The sequence below is a fragment of the Anser brachyrhynchus genome, assembly GCF_964034855.1.
Source record: "Anser brachyrhynchus genome assembly, chromosome: 5".
Lineage (NCBI taxonomy): Eukaryota > Metazoa > Chordata > Aves > Anseriformes > Anatidae > Anser > Anser brachyrhynchus.
Window position 1 is genome coordinate 30,520,500 of NC_137699.1, and position 20,709 is coordinate 30,541,208.

Genomic DNA, 20,709 nt, shown 5'->3' on the forward strand with positions numbered 1-20,709 from the left:
ATAAGGTGACACTATCATGTAGAAAGGGACTGAAACAGGAAACATGATCTCTTGAGGATGGTAAATAGGTTTGCCTCTCTTTCCTGTAATCTAGTGTCTGTTCCGCTTTGCCTCTACTTCACAGCATTTGGGGAGGGGGATAATCTGATCTTTACTGTGGTACGGCACTTTGCGGTGCAAAGAGTTAAATGATGCATGAAATGACCTGTCACACTGTATTATGTGCCACAGTATTACATACAGAGGAATACTTTTTTCTTTAACAAAAAAAAGTCAAAAAACAATTCCCTAAGCACTTTTTTGTTGCTTTGAAGAGAAACATTCAGCGTATATATATTTCTGCGTAATTTACTTCAGGTTAGCCATGGGAGCCCATCATCTACCAAAAAAGAAAGGGATGTGCGGGATGGTTTCCTTCAGCAATTCATAGGGGAAGCAAACAGTTGACATTTGGTGCCTGGCTTTTCTGTTAGAAACAACGAAACAGAACTTCCATGCTTCATACTGGAAGTAGTTCTTGAACTATTTTCTGAATGGCTTCAAGTGTCCTCGTTACAGTGGGAAAAGTTAGGTGTGTGTTTGGGAAGCCCTGCAAAACGAGTAGAAGATGATCATACACTGCATATCTTAGTCTAGTGTAATAATTTCCAGTCCTTACTCTACAACTTCATCTGGTTTTGTCTGTAGTTGGTAGTGCATTGATGAATCTCAGGTTGCAACAAGAGTCTGCAACCTACAAGTCCTGTCTTATGACTTGCAGTGTCCTTGTTTTCCCTATGAATATCTTTCAGCCACTCTAGGAGGGTGTAGGCACAAAACTTTCTTCCAGTGTGTGATCTAAAGTTTAATATATATATATATATATATATTTCTGGATTAAAAAGGGAGAACTTGGTGGTCTTTGAGCATTTGAGATGATTCAATGACATTCCATTTTTTCAGTGCACAGACTTAAGACAACAATAGCAATGCCAAAACTCTGATCAAATCTGCAAACTAACTCTATCCCAACTTTCTTCTGCTTTACATTTATTCTTTACTTGTATGTTATGTCAATGAATGATGCATTTAATCAAATAAAATACTTCTAATTTAGATACATTACTGAGCAGTTGCTGCATTCTGTAGCTTCCCCAGCTTTGGGGGTACAAATGGAAATCTCTTTGGCTTTGTGGATTTGGGTTGAAGTGTCTCAGGTGCCAGCTCTTCATTTGTATCAGGGTTTGGGGAGTTGCAAGTTCCTTTATAGAAACAGGTCGGTGACCCACCAAAGTGCAGCATTTTTCATCCAGAAGGGCCTTGTATTTGATGTTCTGGAGAAAAGAGAATTTCCTCTACAAGCACTGCATTTGTCAAGCTATAGTTCAACATCGCAGGAGCAAGAGGTCATGCATACACCGCTACAGGTTTAGTTTAAAAAATGAATGTACGCTTGGCAGGCAGCAGTGACAACTGGGTCAAGGACGCAGTGGCAGCAGAAGGCCCGATGAAGTATTGCCCATAGTCTGGAGCATGGGGTGTGAGTGCTATCTGGGTGGGTGCTGGGTGAAAAACGGGCATGTCTGTGCTCATGACAGCCTTATCTCAGGTCCCACAGAGTTCATTTCTGCAGCCTCCTTGCTGGTGTCCCCCAACCACAGTGGGAAGGCAGTGATGTCCTGGATCCAAAGTGAGCCTTGACAATCAATCCCCAAGTGAGCATCTCCCTGTGGCTTGGCTGTTCAGCTACAGTGTCACCTTGTCCATTGATTACGTCATGGCATCTAGTGTAATACTAAATCTCCTGCTTCTAAGCAGGCTTCAAAAACTGGCCTCAAGTCACGTTACTCAGCCCAGTGTTGTTGGAGGGTTTTTGATTCCTGGGGCTTTCTCAGTTATTCCATCACAAAGCCGGGTTTCAGCACAATTTTGTTTTGCATTAGGATGGTTAGTGCATGGCCAGAACTCAAGGGGACATTCAGGCTGTAGGAGCTAAACCTCCAAAAGAATCACTTGCCACATAAAAGCTGTTGAACTAAAACTGCTCTTGCTGTCTTACTTGTGGCACTTGCTAATTTAAGTAATTTGTGTAATGTTATTTTAGATGGCAGCTGAGTCACAGCTTTGCTTTTGGACGGTCCTGAGGTTGGGTTATGGAGCTGCATATATTTGTCTGGAGGGAGTGGGCACACCAAGGCATCTTTTGTCATGTATGGAGTTTACTTCTGAGTCAGTCCCCATGCGGGCTTGGTAGGCACGTCTCCTTCACACTCTCATTCATCACCGTGCGAGCAATCTGGAGAGCTGCATAGTTTTGTTTTAGGTGCAGTGATGCAACAGAAAAGAAAATCTCTTGTGTTTCCAAGGCAACTTGTGCGTCTGACCGTGTCAGCAGTGAGGCAGCAGACTGCTGCCAGTCGCTGCCAGTCGCTGCAGTCAGTGACTTCAGTAAAAGCTCGTCAGAAGAAAGCACGTGCTCTTCCCCTAACCCCCTTGGTTATTGACATGAGGTAAATATATTAACATAAGTGCAGCTGTAGTTTCCTAATCATAACTTTTTCCTTCATATTTCATCCCGTGCCATGGCTTTGGTTTGATTCAGTCTCCCATCTGCAGATAGTCACTGAAAAGCCTTTGGGGGTTATCCAGCCAAGTCTCGTTGGGTATGGCGTGCCCACAAGGAGGTGGTATTAGGTGCCTGTTGGCCTCTGTGAAATGGTGCAGGAGGTTTGGTGCTGGCACGATCTGACAGATACCAACACCACAGGTAAGGTAGCACCTTCAGCTCCCCTAGCAGTGCTGCTTACAGGACAGGCACTGAATTGCTTCCTTTTTTTTTTTTTTTTTTTTTTTTTTACCAAAGTGGTTTGTCCAATTCATATTGAGGCACACTGAGAAGCACTTTATAAGTGATCCCCTCAGAGGGAGGATCATTAGTTCTGGAGCCGTTTGCTGAGTTTCTACAGAAAGAAAGAAAGAAAGTAGGGTGGGGAGAGAGATGAAAAGTAGCGTAGACTAGGTGCAGTGAACTGGAGAAAGACAATGTCAGTAGTAACAAAATACACGTTCCCATTGGAGTTGGAGCTAGGATAATAACAGTGCGGTGTTGCATGGTATTTTTCCTGGCTAGAACAGTCTCCACTTTTATGCATGTACCTGTGCATAGGTTTGCTATGTGTGTGCATAGTTAGTAAGTGGCACTAAAGCCACCCATATTCATTACATACTGTCCGGCAGTCATGGTATAACTTTTTCTACAGAACCGTGACTTGCATCACACCTCAGTGATAATTGTACAGCCATTTGGCTTCCAATGTAGTGCTTTAAGATGCATGTCATCTTCCCTGGATGTTTGTGATACTTTCCTGCAGTCATAAAAAGCTTAACACTTCTGATTACACAGCAAAGTAAATATTTGATTTAATTTGTAGCCGACCTGAGAAGGTTTCTGATTAGAGTGGCTCCGCTCTACATGGCTTAAGAAGCTGATGTTATAAATATACGTGATACTTTTACCATAACCATAAGAAGTATGGTGGAAAATGAATCACTTTCTTCACAACAAACTTCTGTTATGCTGTAAACTGCAACAGACTCCCAAGCATTTATTACTACAGTTAAAGTTGCATGGTCAGTAAGCAAGAGTTCACTTTTAGTATTTTTATGCAGCTTTCTAACATACAAAATAGCCTTCTCTTTCATGTGATTATAGCTCACGTAGAAATTGAAATCATGGAGGGGTTGTCTGTCAGAATGTTTTTAATGAAAAACGGAGCTTTGGTAAACATTGTTTGACGTCTTTGGCTTGTAACTGTTAACACTGATGGACTAAAAAGCTTGATTTTTGCAGGGATAGAAAATTACATTAGTTCAAGTCACATGGAGAATTTCTGTTTGCAGAATTAATTTGCTAAGCTTTGTGGGTTTTTTACTGGTTATTAAACTATATTTTCCAACTGTGCATATAGTTCATGAGGGGAATAGCTGCAGTTCCTGTTTTCCATGACTATGTTTTCTTATAATGCAAGCCAGGGGTGCAGTGCACACACAGCTGATAAAGTAGGCTATACCATGGGAGATGTAGACTGATCAAAAAGCTGCTGCCAGGGTATTCCCCAGACCCTGGGGTTGCTCCTCAGCAGTTGAATAAGAAGGGTTTATTCTTAAACATTCTTTTAGATGATTCTGGGGTGAATCCTGACCTTCCATGTGATGACTTTGCAAGTAGATATTCAGTTTGTGAAGGTGTAGGTCTAGCAGCAGCACTATACAGACAGGCACAACGGGTGCCTTTGTATACGTTCCTTCACTGCTACCCTCTCAATCTATTCAATATAGATATATAAAAATGCTAAAGTGTGCTGGCAGTCGTAGGGTGACATTATCAGCTCTGTTTCACCCTCCAATAACATCTGAAGAAAGTAGTTGCTCTTTTCTGGATTCCCTGCAACAAACTTAAGCGTGAGGAAACTGTGTAATACTCTGCCTATATCTGAAAATTAGCTCTGAAATTTACAAAGAAGAGGATATAAAAGCTGCATCAGGAAGAGGACAAGTTGCATCACTGCCCCTGCTCTCAACAGCCGTCAGAAATTACTCATGTGGGAAACAGCCAAATGGTCCTGCCAGCTGATGCATCCGCGCACTGCCACGCTCCGGTTTTGTTTCAGTCGTTGGGGTTTTGAAAGGTTGTCAGAGACGGGGATCATATCTTTCACAGTCATGTAGCATCCGATGTCCCAGCAGCTCTGGCATCGCTGAATTAAGTTTCAGTGTCCTTCTGTGATCTGGTATTATCTCTGCTGTACAGGAGGGGAGGCTTAGACAAAGACAGATGAAGCTGTTTGCTGAAGGTCACAAAGCAATTCTCCAGCGGTGCTGCTCTGCTGATTTCCAGCACTGTCTCAGAGGCAAGGTTGTCCTTTCTCCATCGAGGGTGCTGAAGGGAGGTGTATCATCCCTTTTTTTCAGTGTCCTTTTCCCGTGGTAGAGCAGAGTGAAATTGTCTGGACGGGTGAAGCAAGTGGGCTTCTGAAGGCTTGTCAAATCAGCCTTCCTCATCTGCCTGTGCGTGGGGCTGCACGGCAGGAGCCAGCAGGTGGAAGGGGCACGGGAGCACAAGCACTGCCGGATAGGTGGTCAGAGACACCTTCGGGCCCTGTAGGGGTCGGCGACGTGAGAAACACCATCTATTTTAAACTTGTATTTCTGACAAGAGTAAAAGATCAAAAGTATTTATAATTGTTAGCATCACGCTAGCTCACAACAGATTGATCCATTCCCCTGCGTATCATCCAGCTCCGCCAATATTCATGAGAGCACTCATCTGCCGGGGTGAAGGGGGTATTTGGCAGTGCCCAGAGCTGTCTGCCCAGCCCTATATGTTCGATGGTGGTGCTGATGAGTGATGCTCAGACCGTCCTGCTAGAGGTTAGCTGGTGGTAGGAATTCCCTAGAGCAGAGTACTTGTAATTAGGAACATCGTGGGTACTGAAATACTCAGTAATTAGGAACATCATGGGTACTGAAATACTCAGAGGCAGGCAGCTGTGGATGCCTGCAGGCTCCCAGGGAGTATGGTGGCAAACTCAGAGGCTAGCATATGAAAAGGCCACTGTTTCTCCTAATGGCTCACAAAAATGAGCTGGAAAAAGAGGATTGGGGTGACCTCTGACATCATTAGGAGGTAGCTGCGGAGTAGCAGTGAAATGTGTTCTCAGCCAGGTAGCGTCAGTAAGCTGTTACGGGGGTCTAGGCAGGGGGTCCTGGGGATGGGAGCTGTTACCTTTTCTTTTTCGTGTGATACTTGCCGTTCTGTCAGCACGTCATGGCCAAGGACAGGCTTGATGGTGAGCAGCATGCTTCCAGGGCTCAGTGAGGCTACGCACACCAGTCACTGCCTTCTGGGTTCCTGCATTAATTTGCCGCTGGGAGAAAGAAAAGCCACTGCAAAGTCAAGAGTCATTTTCCCCTTTAGAACAGTAACACTAGGGATGTTGTGTGACACTGACTCAAAATTGCCGGGCTGTGATCAGTGATATGGCTGGCATCACAGAAGCCTTTCTTTCCTTCTGGAAACTCCTGAAAATCTTAATAAATAAATATAGAGATTTGGTGTAATCAGTGATATTTTTAATATCTTTGGATTCCTTTTTCTTCAGTTTGTCTCTTTGTGGGATGGGATTTTTCTTAGCGTAGAAACATATTTCATACATGAGCATGGTGTACAGAAATGGCTTATTGTTCCAGAGTCCATCATGCTATCTTTTCATCTCCAGGCAGCCTTTTCTGAAATGGCTGAAACCACGATATTACGTTTGTTGCTGTCTCACTATTTTTATAACACATTAATAAAAGTAATATCTTGTTTTCATCTGCATTAGAAAAGGGACTTTCCATCGTCAGGTGATAGACATCTGAGCTCTGATAAACTCAAGATCTACTTTTCCAGTGGTAAAGAAGGTCTAATATGTACCAGCAAATTCCCACAGCTGTAGGATGTGTTGGGGATTTAGTGCATAACTGGATGCATTGGTAAATTTTATAATGTGCGTGCTCTAGGGTCCCATCCCTGCTGATATCTCACTTATTGGGAAGTGAGAAATAGGAGGAACACCTTTTGCTCATTTCTGCCTCTTAGTGTGATTAAATGAACTGTCCAAGGACTTGTGTGCTCTGTCTGCCAAAAAAAAGAAAAAAGGAAACATAAGGCTTATTTAATGATATGCAGAAACTGAAGGGAGAATCATTAGCAGTGAAGTATCTAGCTAACTCTTCAAAAGGTTGAGATGAAATGCTTCAATGAAAGTGACCATCACATTTGATGTACCCTCGTTGCTCTTCTCCACACTAGAAGCCCTAAGATGATCACATTTTTCCTTTGTCTCTGTGTTGCTTACTCTGAGAAATACCTCCATAGCTGGCCAGGTGTTCGGACCCAGCATGGCAATATCTGTAATCTTTGGGTGGATGCAAAAAACAAGAGGCTGGTGCAGATCAGTTCTTCTCTTTGTAGTAGATTGAATACAAACTCGTCTTAGGTTGCTATATGTATAATTATATTTCATTTTAAGCTTGATTACAAGAAAGGATTAAATGACCATCAAATGTTTCTTCAAGGAGCCCAGGAATCTGCTGGCAAACACCAGCAAGGATGTTGAGAAAGGAAAGGCTGTGTGCAAGCAGAGGCTGTTACCCTGTGGGCTCTCAAGCAACAGACTCCAAATACAGGTGTGCTGTAGGAAGATGATGCACGTAGTTGTTTCTGGATCGGATGAGAAGACAGGGGAGGAAGGAAGATATGAAATGAATAGAAAGGGAAGCAGAAAAGTAACATCCGACACTTGGACAGAGAGCAGAAGCTGCTAGTAGTCAGGCTGGAAGACAAGAGGAAGCAACAGCTTTCAGAGCCTTTTGGGAAGGAGTTGTCTCTAGGGCAGTTTTGTTTTGATTTAAAATTGCAGTAGGGTCTTATGATTGTGACTGAAACCCAAATTAATGGTCCTCTTTCAGACACCAGTGCCAACTTGATTGTTTTGAATGAGGCTGGTTTAGGGAAATATATATATTTATATATATAAAAAAATATATTTGTATATATAATATAAATATATATATATCCTTTAAGGTAATTGAAGGTTTATTTTTATTCAAATTGAACTTTTCTTATGATGACATAATGATTATAACTTGTAATCACATAAGTCATGTTTGGTGGTTTATTTGGCTTCCAGTGAGCAAAATAGCAAGAAGTTTATTTTCCTGTACCAAAACTATTATTTTAGCTCTTTTTTTTTTTTTTTTAATTGTGAGCTTTCCATTGGAGTAAAAAAGAGACCAACAACTTTAGGACAAACTGTTTGTGTTTTTAAAGTCTGTAAGTGTTCATGGAGACAGGGGACTCATTCCAGAGTATTTTCCTCAGAAAATCTCTCTCTGATTCCAATTCAAGCATATCCAAGGGAAGACAGTAGCCTTGTGTAGGTCAGGGTTTGGGACAAGAGGGTCTGAGAGCCCTGCTCTCAGGGGTGCTCTGAAGTCAGGCATGAAGTACTTGTGAAATGCTAATTGTTGAGCCTGAGAGGAGCAGCTGCTCCTCCAGTTGTTCCTGGACTGGAAGAAACTAATTAAATCAACAAATAACCTTGCATAAAGTTCAGGTAAAGGGAAAAAATGATGTATTAATTTTCCTAGTATTTGGGTTGGGGCAAAAGTAGCATTATTCTATGACAGGCTGTAGATCACAGAATCATAGATTCACGGGGTGGTTGAGGTTGGAAGGGGACCTCCAGGTCATCTGGTCCAGCCCTCCCCAGTCGGGCAGGGTCGCCCAGATAACCCACCCTTCAGCAGTCTACTGAATTTTTCAGGATATTTTTGTGTTTGTGACCTCATTCCTGCTGAGAATCTGCTCAGGGCATGTGTTAACTTAAAAATAATATGTAAACAAGGTGTGAACAGTTCAGTTATGTGATAGCCTGAGGTTAAAAGCACGGTGATCAAATGCAGCGTCTGCAGTTGGCAGGGAGATTTTCTTACTGCCTCGGGAAGACTTGAAGTTAAACTTGTTTGGAAATGTAGGCGTTGGGTCTGTGAAACAAATTTACTTTCACATCTAAATGAAGAACGCTCCTCGGCGTTTGAAGAGAGCTGGTGGAACTCTCAAGCTGCGTTTAGGAGAGAGGGGCTGTGCTCCCAGCACATATCATCCTCCTAGAGACGGTCCTTCTGGTGAGGTTATGTTTTCACGTCATCTGTGAAGAGAAAATCTTCGGGAAAACAATGGGAGGTGTGATCCCTTGGAAGGGCTTTGCTCTCTGTGTGACCGCTGCCATCCTCTGCCCCGAACGGCTGGGACTGCTGCCACCATTGGGCAGCAGGCTCTGCTTTGGACCACGCGAGCTAACAGGAGAGCCAACAGCTTCTGCTGTATTTTTGTTGGGTTTCTGAGACCTTCGTGACTTGAAAGCAGAGAGATCTCGGAGACACCAGATTTCTGTGTTGTGCTTGAGTTCAGCTTTTTGTACTCCCTGTTGATGCCTCCAAGTAGATTTAGGGGGTATCCTCAAAAAGAGCAAAACCCCCTTCCTGATCTAGAAAAAAGGGAAGGAGATATTAAGCTCCTTTCCCCAGAAAATGAAAACCCTCCAAAGGTCACAGTATTGAGGATTCCAGCAAATGTGGGAGAAAGGGAGAAACTGTCCTGGAAGGGAAGGTCGTAGTTTAAGAAAACCAGGTGTGGAGTGAGCTCTGACGCTAGCTGGAGTGCAGTCACCCTTCTGGTGGCCAGGCTGCTCATGGGTTGGGCCTGGGGCGTTGAGGGCCTTTGGTTGACCAAGCTGGCTGATCGTAAATATTCTTACAGAGAAGAGAGGGAGGAAAAAAATCCTTCCTCCTGAGTTATCTGCTGCATGTGGCCTTTTTGCTTCTGACAGGAGGATCTCTGTTTTCCTGCTGTCAGACTTGGTGATAGTTAAAGCTTCTTAAGCTGATCGCAGTATGGAGTCTAACCTAATTCACCTGCAGACCTAACAACGTGTTTCTGTCTATCACTGCTGGTCAGCAAAAAAGAATGACTGCAATAGGATTGTCAGTGCATTCATATCACCATATTTCAATCTGGTCTTGAACCCTGTTGTCTCAGGGTTTATATTTGGGAGATGATGCCTGTTTCTCTAGGTCTGTGTTTGTACAGTAACACGTGCCATATTTAATCCCCATCCTATCAGCCGGGCTCCAAAGCAATCAAGTTATATAGACATAACATTCACCATTTTGCATAAACCACTAAGTCTTTCCTTCCTTTTGACAGATTGAAGACATCATCACAAGAATGCAGGATGACAAAACAGGTGGAGTTCCTATCCGAACTGTCAAGAGCTTTCTGTCTAAAATCCCCAGTGTCGTCACCGGTAAGAACCCTGCCTAGAACAGAAGAGTGTGAGCTGGTGCTAGCTGGCTCTAAGCAAACAGAAACTAAACACACAAAAAAGAAGGAATGAAAGAAAAAATTGCCTATCTCTGCTTTTTTTCCACATTGTTGTTAGGCATGAAGTATTGAACCAAGATTGCCTAATTGTTTAAGCAAGCATTGATATTTCTTTACATTGAGTTATATTTAAAGGTATGTTACATACTTTTTTGTCTACCACAGTATCATCAGGCACAATCATTCCATATGATGGGAATAGGACTATTTTAGAAAAGAATTGGGGAAAGAAAGCTGAAGCAGTGTTTTCTCACTTATACTCTAATACTTCTGAGATTTCTGTTGTGTGTACAAGAATGTGAAATATCTTTTGTGCTTCTATGACATTTTGTTAAAACTATATGTGCAAAAGTGTGGATGGAAGTGGCTGTCAGTACAAAAACATTCCTGTCTATATTTTCAGACAGAATAGTTGCTAGTGCAACAAAGAACTTTACCGTTATTATGTGCTAAGTTTATTCAGGGTGATGTAGTGTAAATGGTTTGGAGTATTTGTACTTGTGTTTCTGGTACCTGCTTTTGCCAACTCTATAGTAGTAGTCATGGCAGTGGTACAAAAGTACTTTCTCTCTACCACTAGACTCCTGTCCAATATCCAATACCCAACTACTCCTTTAATTTACTATCTCATTTATGTTGTAAAGCAAACATAACTGTCACAGTTCTGCAGAGTTTCTTTCCAATTCAGCCAGGTACACATGGTGATGCATCGGTTTAGGGAAGTTTCACCTGTTTTCCTGAAAACTAAAGGACTGCATTCTCTGTGGCTGCTACTGTGACATCTTCACTTCGGTAAAATCAAACAATCACTAAAAATGAAAAAATGCATGTGTGCATTATTGCAAAAAGGCAGCACACCAAAAACCGAGAGAAGGCTGGCAGTTCAAATGGATCTTTCTTGCTCTTGGGTACTTTATACTGTTGTAAAATAATGGGATAATATCTGTAGTCAACAGGAATACTGGCAGTACAGCTGGTGTCAAGCAACTGCAAAGATGGTTCCCTGCAGTGGAGGATAGCTGAGCTGAAGCACTTCAGAAATGTCCTTACTGTGAAAAATGTTGGATTGGGCAGCGTTTGATTGGGCAGCGTTTGAAATTGTGTTGATTCATTCAGGAGTGTCATTTGATATCCTTGTATCGGGAAAATAACGTCCAACTTAAGCTACAGGAATGGAATACAAATCTGCTGAGCTCTTGGGAATAGGCAGGGAATATGGAAATTGAAGTTTTTACTTAAATAAGGCTCAGTCCAGTTAATCCCTTTTTATTGAGCAACAGGCTCTTATGTCTGAAATTGGTTTCAGGGTGGTGACTCAATATAACTGACAGTTGCAGGATTAGGGCTTTACTCTGGGAGAGAAACGTGAATTTCGAATGAGATGTGAAAACTGATAAATTGCAGCTAATGGCTAGAGCAGGTTCTTGAGAGCTGGCTGTTCTTGAAGGTTCATGGGGAAAATAACTGTATATCTGGTTTGCAAATTCATTCCATAAGTGATAGTTATGTGCAAACTGGATGTCTTGAGGTTTACTCAACTAAAGCAGGTTTCTAATATACCTGTTAATATTCATAACATTGATTGAGTGGTTGATCTAGTTATCAAGTTGCCATCCGTTACCCAAGCAAAAAAAAAAAAAAAAAGGAGATGGGAGACCTCACAGCATCTTTAAAGTGATTATCCCTATCGTTAGGTAGCACCCAGGTTGGCAGTTCCCTGGTGTGGTGGCATCTGCCCCTTTTGACTCAGTTCTCTTGGAGCAGCAGCTGCATCACCTTGAAATGGCTGCTTTTCAGCAGCACAGGGAATAGCAAAAAGATGAAGATAAAAACATAACCTCCCTCCAAAGCTCACAGCAAATTCTTAAATTTGGAGTGAACTGAGCTCAGTAACACTCCCTTCGGGTGATCTGAAGGCAGTTCCCTTGTGATGTGCTGGGCAGTGCGTGAAGCCTCTGAGTTTGAAAAGTATGGGAAAATAATGGCTCAGCTGAAAGCCCAAAGGTTTCTCCATTTCTCATTTCTCCCTTCAGATGCATACACCTGCTTCCTTATTGACCAAAACCAGAAGAAATCTGTATATGATTTCAGTGTTGGCTTTGCATTTGGCCTTGCTTTGAGTAGAGGTGGGACTAGGTGTGACCTCTAAAGAATCCTTGGAATCCTTGCAACCTGAATTATTCTTATGGCCATAGGATACTCAAATTTAGTGTTTTTCTAGTTTCGTTAAATTTCTTGAACACAAGAGAAGAGTTTGTGTTTTCCAAAAATGCTTGGGCCTACCTTTACAGCCCTGCTCTTGGGAAGAACTTAATTTCCAGATTTTGGCATTCTTTCACACTTGTTTTTTTACCTGAAAAGTAGAACAGCAATGTCGAGACATGATTTACTTGGCAGGTTCGCAGTGACTGTGATTAACAGAGGTTTATTTTTGCTTGACACTTCTATTGTAATGGATTCTCACAGGAGAAATGTAAAATCTTAAAGAAAAAGAAACATTACAGCAGCGCCTTGGAGTTCTAAACCTGCAGTTCTGTTTATAGTACAGCAAAGTGGGTGTTTGATTTAAAGTTTGAATACTAGGGAAAGAACCACTCATCTCTGTTTTGCTTTCATCTGTCCAGATGCCTAAGTTATGAATGAAGCATTCTGTAACACAAGGAGAAGGAGCCTCAGGGAGTTATCATTAATGGTCCTCTCTAGACAACAGGAGTCTGGGAGAAGGATGAAAAAACCTTTTTTGAATGTATGATGAGTCTGTGTGAGTATGCTGTGCCAAAGGCACGTTTTAATCTGCATTAGAAGTAGATTTGTGTATCCTCTTCCCTGGCTTTCGGCTAAAAGTAGGTCAGTCAAAGGAGGGCACATCACACCATTATCGTGGTTCAGACTTCACTTTTAGAGGCAAACTGCAGAGAGTGGAACTAAGATGTAGCCAGACCGTTTGACATCTGCATGCATGTACCTGAAAGAGATTGTCCAGTACGTGTAGAGAACAGCACTGACATGATGGACAAATGGAAGGAAAAGCTGACTGAGGGCGGGTGTTGAGTAGTGCTGTGATCCATGCACAGACAGGGTCATCGGACAGTGTCCGTGATGGATGGCAGTTGCTGTCATAGACTTTCACATCTCTGTCAATGTGAAAACTATTTTCTGAGTAATAATTTGTTTCTGCAAATGAATAAGCAATTCTCTGTTGTCCTAGTCATCAGAATGTTGTAAGAACATCTCATTACGCTATCCAGCAATAAAGCTGTCTTTCTAATCTTGATTTCCATACTCAAAACTAACTTTCTGTTTGGCTGGAGGACTAAAGGGTTATACTTTCTTCTCCCACTGATTCAGACTTTGCCTTGTGCAACGTTATTGAAACAAGTCAGAAGTCAGTGCTGACCTATAACAGCTGAGCTTTCCTGTGCAAAAAGCCTCCTGTATGATTTCCAGTCTTCCTCCAGCCCCAACCTCATTCCAGATTTCCCCATCTGATCCTGTGTGCCAGTATCTTTGCTGTTGTGACCCAAGGGATATGTGCAGCCTACAAGTCTCTCACCATCCTGCCTCCATCTCAAGAAGTTTTGATACAACTTCATCGTGACCCATAACGCACTGACCTCAAGCAGCTCTTTCCCCACCGCTCCATTTTGAGTGATACCTCTGTCTTCCAGCAGCTCTCCCCTAGCTGTCACCTCACTTGTGCACTACTCCTGACCCTTACCCCAGTGCTTGCTTGCCTCCTTGCTCTGCTCCCAAAGCTGCCTGCATGGCTCTGAACAGATTGATGGGTGACAACCCAGCTGCACTGGCTTGGGTTAAGTGCCGTACAAGCTTCATGTACGCAGCCCTGCCAGTGCATTTCATTTGTGACCTACCATGTCTTTCGTAGTTAAGTCCTGGACCTCTCTGAGCAGAAAGTGCCAGTATTGCTGAAATCTGCCAGATGGCCTGTCATTTCTCGAGACTCATGATATATACCAAGTTTGAACTGCCATGTGTCTCTGTCTGAAGAAGCCAGCATGTATCTTGGCAAATGCTTATAGAGTTGTCCCAGAACACTTCGGAATGTCACGCACTCAAAGAAAATGCATTTGGCTGGAGAATTGAAATCCCACAGTGTTGTGAAAGAGAGGATTTATTATTGATAATGTTCTCTAACTGTGGAGTTCATGGCACCTAAGCTCTGGAACAATTCACGAACCCATTGTGAGATGAGCTCCTCAGAAGCCAGTCTAGGGGATATTTGCAGCGTTTTCCTTTCAGGGGAGCTCAAATGTATCTCTCATCCAGACGTGACAGCCAGAGGTGCCAAGGAGAAGAGCAAATTCCTCTCTACAGTGTTTGAAAGGTCCTGGATCAGAAAAACGGTACCAAGGAAGAGGTTGGTGGTGAAGGGAGCAGGACCAGGACTGGCAGGGCTGAAAAGCAGCAATGTCCATCACCACGCAGGTCCCAGAGAGCCAGCTGCAAGGCTGAGTGCTTTGCCTTAATGTTCATTCACCTTCCTCAGTGCCTCACAGAAACTGCTTTCATTGAGACCACAGAACTTCATAAGTTGGCTGTAGATGGGTTTGGCTTCCCCTGGGCTGTCTATTGAGTTGCTTTCATCACCTGACCGTAGGATTTTAACTGTAGAACTGACTCTGATGCAGACTGCATCGAACACTTGCGTAGTTTCACTCTAGATCTAAAACATACATCCCTGGATTTGGGACAACAACAGTTTCTGAACCTGAGCAGCTAACACTCTTTTCAAAATGAGCGGTGAATCAGATTTTTAGCCCAAGTCAGCCCCTTTTTGCTTTTTCTTTTTTTTTTTTTTTTAATTTTTTCTTTCCTATGCAGTTTTGCTTGGAGGAGCAGAGGACTTGAAATGCAGTACTGGCTCTGTTTCAGGCAAAGCTGATAGATACTTCTAAATCTAAACCAAGTGCAATCCTTTGCTAAACAACAATGAGCCCATTTAGTTAAAACACAAACAAAACAAGGAAAAAACCTTTGTCAAAACTTAAATCAGTATCTAAAATAATGTGGGGTTGCTTACTGGTTCATAAATAATAAAAAGGACTTGCTCTTGGGTAAAATTTGATGTATATTTCTATACACGTATACAGTACTATATCATTTCTGATTGTTTTCCACATTTACGTAGAGAAGGTGCTATACAGTAAATTCAACAGTGTCTTGTGGAAGTTGGCTTGGAAACACTGGTCAAGCATATAAATCCATTTGTTTTTCACTAAAAATCAAGTGCTCTGAGCAACTTACATTTAAACTAATTCAAGCCAAGACCGGAATTCTTCATCGTAACTTAAATTTTCTTCTCTTATGCATCTGTCTTCAAATTGCATCCGATGGAAATGCAATCCATCCTTCCCTCAATAAGAAGGTCATTATGCCTTTTAATCTAGTATTTCAAAGCTGCTGTGAATCACCCAGTATTAGACATGTCAGCTATTGCATGGGAAGCGCATGCCTTGCAACTTTTTTTTTTTGTCTGTAGCATTCTCTTAAGCTCTGTATTCTAATGCCAGGAGACAAATTAACCCAGTTAAGGAGCTGAAGAGTTATTCTGTCTTCATCTACAGCTCTCCCCTCCTCCCTTTTTTCTCTTCAAGTGCACCCAGCTTTCTACCTTTCAAAGGGGGGGGAGGAATGGAAAAGGGAAAGATTGAAATCAGTTCCCTGAAGTGTCGTAATTCCTTGCCTATTGTTAAGATGTAACTCAGTGCACTGTGAAGCAAAAGTTTAAAGGATTTGATTTTCAGATCAGGGGGATGGTAGATTAATTGAATAGGATATAGTTGTCAAAGAAATAAGAGAAAGCAACCAGAATTAAATTATTTTTAAGTGAACATTCAGTATGTCTGTGCATCTGCACAAACCCACAGTGATGTGTGCATGCTCACATATGCATAAAGAGCATGTGATTATTCATAAGAATAAGCCGAAGAGTGGCAAGTGTTGTATGCTTGAGATAATAAGGATAGGCTTCTGCATTATTTGTTGGTGCTGTGCAGAATGATGAATGCCAGCATTTGTGTGTCACTGCCCTCTGCTGCAGAGAAGCTTCACTTCAGTGTGTGCAGCTTCACCTTGATCACAAGCCACGCTGCAGGTGCTGCTCTCCCAGCCCAAATGTAGCTTGGGTGGTAGGTTTTGTGATCCACTGCAGAGGTCCTCCCTGCCTGTGGAGCATGAACCAGCTCAAATACTGCAGGATGTGCGACTCCACAACTGCTTTGACCTTTTTTGAGGAAGAATTGTTTCCGTTGCTGGCTCTTGATGCCACTTCTGTGCATCTTATTCATAGTTCTCCCTTCTTGTCAGGGTTGTCTCCATGCAGAGCTTGCTCATGCATCATGTGAAGCTTACACATTCTTTAAAAATATGCACATGGATTATCGGATTAATCCTAAATGACTTAATGAAATTAAGCATAGTTTTTAAGTTGCAAGAACTGGACATTATACATAGCTATGTACATATTCATGTGTCAGCACCTCAAGTAGCCAGACCTAAGGTGGAGATCACTAGAAGAAAAGCCCATTACACAGCGGTGGATGCGTTAAAATTTGGTTTGGGTCACTGCAGAAAGCTTATGAAACACATCCTGAGAATTTACTATTTGATTAGTAAAATGGCCTGTAAAGTGCTATCCAAAAGGCCCTGATACTGGATGTTATGCAAAATTAACTTCCTTGCATTAGAATTATGGATGTCCTTTCTGGTCCAATCTGTCCTTGCTGGATTTAGAACTTTGCTTCCATCAAGTTAAGATTTGATAAATCAAAAGCATAAATTATCATGCTACATGGATCTTCCTGTGGACAATAAAAATACAACAAAAAATCACCAAATGATCCAGCTTCATCTTTTTGCATTGACTTATCTGCTCTTCATAGTTACCAGAGACAATGTCAAAAGGAAAAATAAAAGCAAGAAAGCCTTCCAGCCACCTGGGCAGAAGCTAGAACAACACAAAACTATAATTTCTCTTGGTGAAGAATATGAGCATAAAAATCAGTGGGCTTGAAGGCATCACATGAAAGCTATGAGCCTGGAACAAAGCAGGTCTGTTAAAAATGGTTTCGTGTTTTTCAAGAATTGCTTGTAGGCCTTTTAGTCTTTCAGTGGAGACTAAAAGCAGGAGTAGAGTGAGATAGACTTGATGATAAATTACCTGCTGAACTCCAGCATTTAGATGAATTGGCAATTCAGCCATAGTAACAAAAGTTACATATTAAGAGTGTTCTTGTTGCTGACTGCAGATTTATTCTGAAACACAACATTTAGCTGGTGGAATATTGTGGCTAATGAATAAAGCATTAAAAAGAAAAGTCAACAATATTTTAATGCCTGTAGAAATTCATACAAGTGAATGATTAATGCTTTTTTGCATTCATCTCGCTATCTTCAAAAGCACAGCATTATTACAAAAGTTTGTTTCCAGATCTGAATGACACAGCAAAAGAGCAGGGGCTAATTATGAGAACTGTGGGGCTTTGCTGTTTGCATGTGACTGGGGGGCAGGCTGCACTCAAGCTGCAATGCTGTCACCTGTTTTCAACTTGTGGCAACCTGGGAGTTGTGTGGTGAAGGATCTACCAGCAGAGTTTGTTTTTTCACACCTCTTGCCTTGTTTCTGCCCTGCCTCCAACACTCCTCTGGGCTGCTGAGCATTCAGTACACAGCAGAGCATCTTTGCTCCTGCTGTGCCTCAGGAGCCGTGTACCCACTAAGGCATATGTGGAGATGGCAACCCTTAGGCAAACCCTTTCTGGATGTCGTAGCTGAAGCAGGTTGGAGTAGTGCTAGAATGGACACAGCATTACCTGACTTAAGTGCATACCCTGAATGGCTGATGAGTAATTTTTGTTCCACCTGTTCCAGCAGAAATACCCAGATCTTTGGTCAGTTGTTTATTTGCATTGCGTGCTATGTGAGAATAACATAGATTTGGCTTTAAAACCTTCCAACAGAAATTGCAAATAAAAAAAAAAAAACGTTCAGACTTTCCATACATACCCATCATTAAAAATAACCAGCCTCTTTTTTTTATATATACATTTACATATTTTCTTTAACTTTTTTTTTTTCCTGTGTGCATGTGGATAAATCTCTCAAAATTGCATGCTGGTTTCCCATGGATTTGTTTTGAGTGTGGTGTGTGAATTGATGAGCTGGGATATTTTTGATGTATGATTCACTACCACATGCAGGGAAGAAAATTATATTTTGGTCCTGCAGAGAAATAAAACTTAGCAATTAGGTCTTCGTTCGGTTAATTCCTGTTTGATGGCTGCTTGGTTTGCAAGAAGAGAATCTTTTTCAAGAGAGTAGAAGAGATTCTAATTCATTACAAAGTCGCTTGCACAATAAGAATTTTCTCCGTGCAGGTACCTCCATAATATGGCCTGAATGGTACTGCATTAACTCTTACCCCGAAATGAGTAATAAAGCATGCAAGAAACTTTGAGAAGTTTGTTCATGTAAAATGCTAATTATAACATGGACTGACAAAAACATAACATTTGTCTATAGTGGTGGAAGAACATGTATTCTATTGTCACTTTTTCTAGTATTTTTGGTCCTATTTTTATTGCAGATAGAATTGCTTCCCCTGTCTACTTTTTTTTTCCCCCTAAGAATATCAGCTGTTTGCCGGACAATACCAAAATCATTTGCAAATTCACCTGAGTGAATAATTTCTGATGGGTTTTTGGTTTTTGATACTTTACCTTTGCTTTAAGTATTCAGTAAATTTCATTACTATTTCCTGAATGGGTTAGCATGACTGAAAGCCATAATTTCTGGCAAATAAATGTCTGCTATATATTCAGTGTTGTTTTGTTTAATGCTCTGTGCATTTTCCTCCCACCAGAGACACTGAGAGGTGAGAGTGAGAGATCTAATAGCAATATAAGAGAAAAAAAGGGGTACTGTAATCTGGTAAAATTTCAGTGACTGGTCTATTCAAGATTGTGATTGCTGGAGGTAATGAAACGGACAATGGCATATAAATCAGTGTTATTTCTTTGTTCACATAAAAAAAAAATAGTCAAAAGACTGGCTAGTTTTGCATTGTAGCATTGTTTATGTTGTTGCTATATGGATATTATATTAGGGATTTTTTCCTTTAGGTAGGAAGTGTTGAATTTAAACATCAAAGAGTATCAGGTCCATGATAGCAGTTTGCTTTCTTGGAGAGCTAAAAGATGTACTTGGAAATGACACATGCCTAGAAGATGGAAAAAGTGTAACAACCTGAAACTGTAAAAACAAACTCAAAATGAGCTTTTCAGTTTACTGTTTTTAGAAACTTGCTTTGCTACAACAGCTTGGTGTTGTACATGGGCACTGTGTTGTGGAGCTGACAGCGATCAGTTTAGACACAGCAGTTGTGCCTAGCAATAAATAATACAAGTGTAAATGCTCATAAGTCTTGATGCGTGTCCTGGACCAGTGAGTGCAGTGCAGAGAAGGGATGGAGACCTTTGCTCATCGTGCTGACCTGTGCAGCACACAGATTGAGAGGCTGTGGTGGTCCTTCAGTTCAGCCTGCTTCTCTGCCCGGAATCATCTTCACATCTATGTGTCTTCTTGGAAAGTACCAAATTTTTAAAAATACTCGGGGTAAGAAAATCTACTTTAACCTTTAAAGAAGTGTCACCCTTAAAAAAAAAATTAATACACCCCAAATATGTTCCTTGTTTCTGATCTGACTTTTTATGGTCGACAATGAAGACATCTGTCCTCTCCATAAGGGTACTTAATCACTGCAATGATAGTGACGTAGCCACCTCACTTTGTGAAGTTTTCAATAAATTGTGTCCCAAAAAAGATGTCTGACTACAAAGTATGTTTTCCAGCCCTTTAATTCCTCTTGTGCTTCTCCTCTGGACCATTTCCAAGTTTTTAACAACATTTTGAACAGTGAGCCCCAGAGCTGTCTGAAGTGCTCCATTAAGCGCTGCGCTAGTGCCAAGCGCAGGGGTAATGCAACCTCCCTGGTCCTGCTCCGCAGCCACGTCCTCCCTCAGAGGTGGAGCAGCACACTGACACCTCTTGTTACCTGTTTGAAAATTCACAACAGGAAGATGCCTATCAAAAAGGGGCCTGGTAAGCTTTCTGTCACCTTTGCTCTTATCTGTGATATACATGCAAATTAATTAATTTTTGCATTTTATGTGGTGTATGTGGTAGTTTATGTAGTCAGCATATCTCAGCACCATCTCTGTCAATGACTTGCTGCTTGTTTGTTCCCCATTGAGATATTGCTTTTGTTGCCAGCTGTGGTCCTTGAGCATCAAGTTTGGAAATGTGGGTAGTCTCAAAGGTTATTTCATGTCTTGGCTCCAGTAAGAGAGCACATTGCCACATTGCAATCTTATCTTGCAGACTGTTCTTTCCCATTAACTTGTATGGGCTGTCCCACAGGGACCATCTCAGTCATTGGCAGATGACTGAAGACGTCTGTGGCTTCACCTGACTTTTGTGCAGGATCAGCTGAGCAGACACGCTCATGAATGTATCTGTCTGTATTTGAATACTTTTGTTTAAAAACACAGTAGAACTTATTTTTCTGCCCCTGTGGAGAATAGCATAAGGAAAAATTAAAATAAGCATAGCCAGAGCTTTCCTCTTGCAGAGTGCTGGGTTTTAAGAACATCTATTTTTAATAGAAAATAATATTTTGACTGACTCTAGTTAGCTTTCACAGAGCCATTCTTAATTAACGTGTT

At 41.7% G+C, this 20,709-nt stretch overlaps 1 protein-coding gene across 23 annotated transcripts in view; it reads left to right on the forward strand.

Annotated features, from left to right (window-relative positions):
- The window catches only part of RGS6 (regulator of G protein signaling 6), a 281,434-nt gene that overhangs the window by 166,635 nt on the left and 94,090 nt on the right, over positions 1-20,709 (forward strand). For all 23 annotated transcript variants that reach the window (XM_080596046.1, XM_080596036.1, XM_080596026.1 and 20 more), the window contains one exon: positions 9,791-9,890. In XM_080596046.1, coding sequence (XP_080452172.1) covers positions 9,791-9,890 — 100 coding nt within the window. The remainder of the gene's footprint in view (positions 1-9,790; positions 9,891-20,709) is intronic.